The 6967-nt window shown below is 34.7% G+C and overlaps 3 protein-coding genes across 5 annotated transcripts in view; 1 reads left to right on the top strand and 2 right to left on the bottom strand.

Moving 5' to 3' along the window:
• The window catches only part of LOC129571294 (organic cation transporter protein-like), a 1712-nt gene extending 825 nt beyond the window's left edge, over positions 1 to 887 (bottom strand). Inside the window, exon 1 of the mRNA XM_055451068.1 lies at positions 815 to 887. Within this exon, the coding sequence (XP_055307043.1) occupies positions 815 to 887 (73 nt within the window). The remainder of the gene's footprint in view (positions 1 to 814) is intronic.
• A 3339-nt stretch (positions 888 to 4226) lies between these two features.
• Positions 4227 to 4907, top strand: LOC129571292 (multifunctional methyltransferase subunit TRM112-like protein). 2 transcript variants are annotated; one of them, XM_055451065.1, is made up of 3 exons: positions 4227 to 4411; positions 4474 to 4575; positions 4654 to 4907. In XM_055451065.1, the coding sequence occupies exons 1-3, from the start codon at positions 4334 to 4336 to the stop codon at positions 4846 to 4848; spliced, it is 375 nt and encodes a 124-aa protein (XP_055307040.1). In that variant the 5' UTR covers positions 4227 to 4333; the 3' UTR covers positions 4849 to 4907. The 2 variants fall into 2 exon arrangements, with proteins under 2 accessions (XP_055307040.1, XP_055307039.1); XM_055451064.1 differs by having other exon boundaries at positions 4233 to 4411; positions 4471 to 4575.
• Positions 4908 to 4909: 2 nt separating this feature from the next.
• On the bottom strand, positions 4910 to 6599 carry LOC129571293 (nucleosome-remodeling factor subunit NURF301-like). Of its 2 annotated transcripts, XM_055451067.1 has the most exons (4): positions 5974 to 6599; positions 5824 to 5908; positions 5551 to 5753; positions 4910 to 5367 (listed from the first exon to the last, which is right to left on the bottom strand). In XM_055451067.1, exons 1-3 carry the CDS (start codon positions 6031 to 6033, stop codon positions 5557 to 5559), a joined length of 342 nt encoding a protein of 113 aa, XP_055307042.1. In that variant the 5' UTR covers positions 6034 to 6599; the 3' UTR covers positions 4910 to 5367; positions 5551 to 5556. The 2 variants fall into 2 exon arrangements, with proteins under 2 accessions (XP_055307042.1, XP_055307041.1); XM_055451066.1 differs by lacking the exon at positions 4910 to 5367 and having other exon boundaries at positions 5489 to 5753; positions 5974 to 6598.
• Positions 6600 to 6967: the final 368 nt, after the last annotated feature.

Below are 6967 nucleotides of genomic sequence, written 5' to 3'. Positions count from 1 at the left end.
GCATATGTGTATGATAAATACATAGGTGCATGCGCTCTCCGGCTATAATACACAGACCGTTTATCAAACCGCACATTCAACATCACACAAACCGCAAACCCAACAACCGTAAACCCAATAAATATCACACAAAACGATGTTGAAAATGAAATTTCTAAGTTAGATTTAAATAAGAACGGTGGCCCTGATTGCATTCCAAATTTCTTTCTACGACAGGTGTGTGAACAAGTGTCAGTTCCACTGGCATTAATCTTCAATAAATCATTGTCGTGCTCTGAATTTCCCCTGGCATTCAAAACGTCATTGGCAACTCCAATTTTTAAGAAGGGTAATGAATCTAATGTGACAAACTACAGACATGTCTGTATGGCCAACTCAATTGCGATTGTTTTTGAGAAGATCATAAATAAATACTTATTATCGTTAATAGAAGATCAATTAACACCAAATCAACATGGCTTTGTCAAGAACAAATCGACAAACTCTAACCTCATCGAATATGTAGGTCATGTATCGACAGCATTGGATGAGGGTTTTGAGGTACATACAATATATACAGATTTCACCAAAGCATTTGATTCAGTTGATCATGATATCCTCCTCTCTAAGCTACATTTAATGGGGCTTGATGCTGGATTGCTATTATGGCTGAAATATTATCTTACAAGGCGACTTGTCTATGTAACATTCAATGGTCACAAATCATCACCGTTTGAGCCAAGTTCGGGTGTTCCTCAAGGCTCAGTTTTGGGTCCCCTTCTATTTAACATCTTCATCAATGACCTCAGCGTACTACTGGAAAATTTGCACTTACTTTTTGCAGACGACCTGAAAATCTTCAGGATAATTCGAACTGCTAATGATGTAGTCGAATTGCAAAGGGACATTGATAAACTTCACAGTTGGACCGTTGACAATAAATTAAATCTGAACATTGGAAAGTGTTACGCCTTGACATTTTCGAACAAGATAAACCCAACACATGCCATTTATAACATTAACGGCAATCCACTGATTGAAGTTGATAATATGAAGGACTTGGGCGTCATTTTCGACAGAAAATTGAAATTCGATGAGCACATAAATTCAATTGTCAAAAAATCGTATAGTATGCTGGGCTTTGTAATGAGAACTGCATCAAAGTTCACTGACCTGTCCTGCGTAAATTTCCTGTATAACTCTCTTATCAGATCCAGACTTGAATACAACACTGCTGTCTGGAACCCATATCAGAGCACATACATTTCGAAACTTGAAAAGATACAGAGGAAGTACACACGTCAGCTCTTTTTTAAGCTACAATATGAATCATTACCGTACTCACAAAGACTTGAAATATTAAACATAAGCAAATTAGAGGGAAGACGTGAATACTTTGATACCTGCCTCCTACACAACATTGTTCATGATGCAAATTTAGTCCGTGACAACAGGCCAATCATTAGAGTGAACCGTCAATCTAGGAGATATCATCAAATTTTCAATCCTCATACATCTAGAACGGACTAAGGTCTGCATCGCAATCCAACAATGCGAACACAACTACTCTATAATAGAAAATTCACCGACATTGACATTTTGAACCTAAGCAAAGTGCAATTCAAGAGTGCAATTAAAAATAGGATTTGATTTCGATTATTTCTTTTTTGCTCAGAAATTATAATTTATTCTTTATTTTTTTCTTTTCAATCATTATCGAGAATTCAATAATTTTTCTTTTATTCCAACTGAAATGTTTAAATGCTTTGATCAAAGTAACTATCAAAACTGTAAAAACAAACTATAGGTGATAAATTGTAAAAGGGATTTTTCCTGTTATTTACACCTTTACTCAATAAAAAATAAAAATAAAATAAAATAACTTCGCCAAAGACATCATTTCGTTATGTCTAATCAGTAACGGTAAAAACCGCGAAAACCGCGAAAACCGCGAGTTTTTTCTTATCATTTTACGCGTAACTGATAAGAGATAACGAAATTATGTCTTCAGAAAAATTGTATTACTCAACCTGCCTTACAACTTTGCTGATATAGGATATCTCATATCTCTAATTGAATCCGTTAAAAATGAAGTGGCGATTAAAATTCGAATTCACTCACACGTGATTAAGAGCCATAGTCAAGTTGATGTGCTCTATACCGACTTCAGCAAAGCCTTTGATCGGGTGAATCATCGCATTTTGATATCGAAACTTAAGAAATTCAACCTTCCGTTTAATCTTGTCAACTGGATCGAATCGTACATCACCGATAGACGACAATTTGTGTTATACGAACATCAACAATCTGACGATTTTGTAGTTAACTCCGGAGTTCCAAAAGGAAGCCACATAGGAGCGACATTGTTTTTGCTGTTCATCAATGATATAGCGACGAAGCTAGGCCCTGACGTTTTCATTTCACTATTTGCTGATGATCTCAAAATCGCAACGATTATAAATTCACCTGATGACATCAATAAACTTCAATCGGCAATAAACAAACTCAAAATATGGTGTATTGAAAACGATCTACACCTCAACCTTGATAAATGTGCAATCATGTCAATCTCAAATCGTCAGACTGTGAACATCGTAATTGGTAAATAATTTTATGGTGCCCATGAATTTTGTAGAGTCAGCGAACAGAGGGATCTCGGTGTACTCATTGACTCAAAATTGAACTTTATCGAACACATTAATGCCATCACTGCTAAAGCAGCGTCAACTCTGGGTTTCATCCAGCGGTTTTGCTACGACTTCAGAGATATTTGCACACTCAAGTCACTCTACTATGCTTTGGTTCAATCGGTACTGGAGGATTGCAGTGTGGTTTGGCTCCCGTTCTATTAATGCCACAAAGGAAAAATTGAAAGTATTCTCATTCAATTTACAATGTTTGCGTTGAGAATATCAAAATACAGCGAACAACTACACGATTTCGAGCTACGATCAACGGCTGTCAAAACTTGACATGCAATCGCTACAAGAACCGCGCATCAACGCTTCAATGATGTTCTTCTACGATCTCATCAATGATATTATTCATTGCCCGCGCCTAAAAAACTTCGTCACCCAAAATACAAATGCTAGGAATACGCGAATTTCAGATTTATTTAAAATTGTTGACCAGCGATTGAGTATCACGAAAACCGCCCCTATCAACCAAATGTGTTCATACTCAAACTTGATTAAACCATTGTTTCAACAATCGTCTTCACGCAACAACTTTAAATCGTCACTCAAAAAGCTTCCTGATAATGTCTTCAGGCTAAAGTCATTAGCTAATACCTACAGCACGCATTTTTTTCCTAACCAAATGTGATTTACGCTATAAGCAGAAAAATGTATATTTATTACTCATTCCATTTAATGTAACTATGCAGAATCAACTCTATTTACAATATTTATTATATTTTTTTCAATCATAAGAATTGAATAAAAATAGCCAGTCTTTGGTGGTGTATATTATTATTATTATTATTATTATTAAATCATTACTTATTTCATTGAAATAATTTCAAACATAAACAAAAACAAAAATTGATCCCGAATCTGGCAGAAGATCCCGAAATTTTAGTCTCTGCCCCAACGCACACTTTTTCTTCGATCACGCTGTTCTGCTATATCGAGCTGAGTTTGCACATCGTGACAAAGAGTCCAAATGTTTGCGATGCAGTTTTCATTACTAGTTTGATTATTACGAAGAAATTTTTCTCTAGGCTAGGACTAGAAACCTTTACACACAAAAATCTCAAACAGTGGCATCTTTTGGTTCGATCACTTGACCGATGTCACAATACTAACAATGCTTTATTCATTTAATTTTTCCTTTTTAAGTGGAAGTTGTTCTATCTGAATCTAATGGATCAAAGCAAAGTTTGATATTTCATTGAGAATCTGGCCTAGTTGATACGGAAATTACACAGCGAACGGGAGTCTTCAGAAGCTTTTCAGGGTACAATTCACTACCATCATTTTGATAATTTCGGTTATGTTATCATTACATTCGATAATGTGCGATTTATTGTTGGATTAAAATGTCAATCAATTACAAATCATTACGATAACAATATGATTTTCCGGCCGTTCGTTTACACTTTATAGTAATAAATTTCGAAATGAACAAAAAACTACAAGCATGACATTAGCTTTGCCTGCCATCTGCGGGCAAAAGTGTTACGAATTGTCATAGAATTTTTAACTCCACAAACATAACATCGATTGAATGTCATGATGGTCTAGTACCTGTCATATATTTTACTTTGACAGATGCCAATGTCAAATTATATATATATTTGAAACGTGCTTTATATTATTTTTCTTGCTGTTTCTTTCATGTAATAAAATTACCCATGAAACTCTTGACTTATAACTTTCTAACTTCATCTGCCATTAAGGGCGTCAAAGTTGGTTATCCACTGAAGCTTCATGTAAGTCTTACATTCAAAATTCGATCGAATAAAATTTAAATTGATACAAATTGCTAAAGCAGGTCTTGTCACAACGAGAGGTTCCATCCGACTATAATGCGGAATTTCTTGTTCGTATGATACCACGGCTTGAATGGCTAACAGTTCTGGAAGGAGCTAAAGCGGTTAGTTTGAAATGGTTCTTTTCCTAAATATCCAGCCAATGTAATAATTCACAAATGTATTTGACTTTTGATGTACAGATAGGATATATTGACAAACTACCATTGGAAATACCACAAACATTCAGCAACGACACCGATTTTCTCCAAAAACTTCATCACGTACTATTCGAAATCGACATTACTGACGGTTACCTTGAATGCCCCGAAACTGGCCGCAAATTTACAATTTCAAATGGCATACCAAACATGCTGCTAAACGAAGACGAGGTTTAGAATGAAAATCATGATACAGACTAAGGTTTACAAATAAAACGATGTTGAACTGAATCAAATGTCCGTGTTATTTCGTTACGATTTTTTATTTTTTCTGAACTAAATTAATTTTTTTCGCGAAATTCAAAAAATATTTATGATCTTTAGCAATGTAATGTATTTCTCAATTTCGTCATGGTGTTGTCAGCTCAGATATGATGGTCATTGATCTCTGAGTGCATGCACAACCACATTGACACTGATTCAAACCATTCGCCTTTGGTAAATTTGGCGATATCATCGTCAGTTGGTCCGCTAATGTCTCGCACCAAACCCAGCAATGGATCTTATCTGAATTTTCAGCCGCGATATTTCCCTTATAGCAAATTTATTACGAAGGTTTCTTCCACAGGCTCCGCTTCGAAAATGTATGTTAAAGTTCCTCTGAAATATCCCATGAGAATAGTGGAATATTTTGGTTCGATCACTAGTTGAGTCAAACGAATTTATCAAAATGTAACATTTCATGAGATGCTGAAACTGAGAACGAAGAATTGTTTATTGTTGGTGTCGACTTACAAATATCAAACTTCAAAATGAATTTACGTCACCAACTCAATATCAAGTACCGGTTAATTGATGAATTTAATTTTATTGATAGTTTTTTATATTTATTCATTATTCATTTATTAATTTTATTACGATACATTTTATATTACGTACAGGATCCTAATTGGCTAAGGATTCACGAAAATATTTGATTTTCTGGACGAAAAATCCTTCCAAACTTTCAGCGCATCGATAAAATGGTGATTCTTTTGGGTTATAAAAACGGCAATTGTCGAATATTTTTGTCATGTCAGCAATAAACTCGGATAACTTTTTGTAACTCTTTAAATTAATTTTGCCTTCAACCTTCTGTAAATCTGCAAATAAATTTAAATAAATATATTCAAAAGGATTGAACAAAAGAAAATTTAATATGGTTAGTCTTACCCATTGGATCTTTGATCAGCACATAGTAGTCGGGAGCTTCGTTTTGATCAACCGGTTCCATGAATGGCCAGGCACATTTATGGCTCTATAAATCATTGGATAGTGTTGCAAAAAATTTGAAAATTAAGAATAGAAAAAAACAGGTTTTACCTGGATCTGTTTGATGAATTTTTTAAGCTCTTCATATTCTTTGTGGCCCATGTCTTTCATGTTCGCGAAGTTCACGGCATTATTCTTTTGGCAATTGGGACAGATATATTCGTCAATATTCTCAGCTTCGCATTGTAAAATACCCACGCAACGGCCATGAAACCAGTCTTGGCACTTATCACAGCATATGTAAAACTGTGTCTCATCATATGGTTGACGACATAAGCAGAAAAGCTCTTGAGTGTCACGCGCATGTCTACATTCACTGCATATAAATTCGGTTAGTTCTTTTGATTCATCCTCGGTTATATTTACACACACGCCATGGAACCAGTTATTACATAAATCACAGCCTACATAAAACCTAAATTTTTAATTGAAATGAATATTATTAATTATTTTTCATTCCAAGTTCATTGTGAATGCTATGGAGAAAAAGTTCAAATCAAAACGACTTAATTAATAAAATGTGTGTAATGGAACTTAGTAAAATGTGTGTAACGGAGTGGTTAGATTAGACACAAAACTTTTCTTCAATATATCACTTCTTTGATAAATTGAATGATGACTTTTGCAGTCATTAAGGCCGACACTAATATGTTAAACGCTCCAATTAGTTTATCCTTTTTCACACGTGTAGTTGAATTCAACCGAACAAGATAATTATCTTGAACCGTTCAAAATTCGGCTTCCTACTCATTTCCACGTATTGGTTAGGTTTCTTTGTGTTAGATTTTATAGACCAAACCCTGATTCCAATCGAAAAAGACTAGATAACTAAGTATTGTATGAAAGTTCCCTGTATTGTACAAACACGAAAAGATCAGGTTTTTCACGACTCTTGGAGTCGTTTTCCTGCAAACCAAAATATTCAAACAGTTTTCGGGGGTGTATAAAAATGAATGAATGAATGAATGAATATATTTGTGTCGCTGAGCATAAAAATGGGAATACAGATCTGTTACAGCAACAACCGAACATAAAATATTGTTCC

The sequence above is a fragment of the Sitodiplosis mosellana genome, unplaced genomic scaffold, assembly GCF_009176505.1.
Source record: "Sitodiplosis mosellana isolate CC-2019 unplaced genomic scaffold, AAFC_SMos_1.0 Smas_scaffold_1916, whole genome shotgun sequence".
NCBI lineage: Eukaryota > Metazoa > Arthropoda > Insecta > Diptera > Cecidomyiidae > Sitodiplosis > Sitodiplosis mosellana.
Note: the sequence above shows the minus strand (reverse complement) of the source record. Positions and strands in the feature narration are given on the sequence as shown.

Excerpts from the sequence above, each read along its gene's own strand:
- LOC129571292 (XM_055451064.1), top strand. The coding sequence starts at position 4,334 with ATGAAACTCTTGACTTATAACTTTCTAACTTCATCTGCCATTAAGGGC. Across the intron at positions 4,412-4,470 it reads GTTATCCACTGAAGCTTCAT|CAGGTCTTGTCACAACGAGA; the intron begins GTAAGTCTTACA and ends AAATTGCTAAAG. Across the intron at positions 4,576-4,653 it reads TTCTGGAAGGAGCTAAAGCG|ATAGGATATATTGACAAACT; the intron begins GTTAGTTTGAAA and ends TTTGATGTACAG.
- LOC129571293 (XM_055451067.1), bottom strand. The coding sequence starts at position 6,033 with ATGAAAGACATGGGCCACAAAGAATATGAAGAGCTTAAAAAATTCATC. Across the intron at positions 5,909-5,973 it reads AATTCATCAAACAGATCCAG|AGCCATAAATGTGCCTGGCC; the intron begins GTAAAACCTGTT and ends AATGATTTATAG. Across the intron at positions 5,754-5,823 it reads GCTGATCAAAGATCCAATGG|ATTTACAGAAGGTTGAAGGC; the intron begins GTAAGACTAACC and ends ATTTATTTGCAG.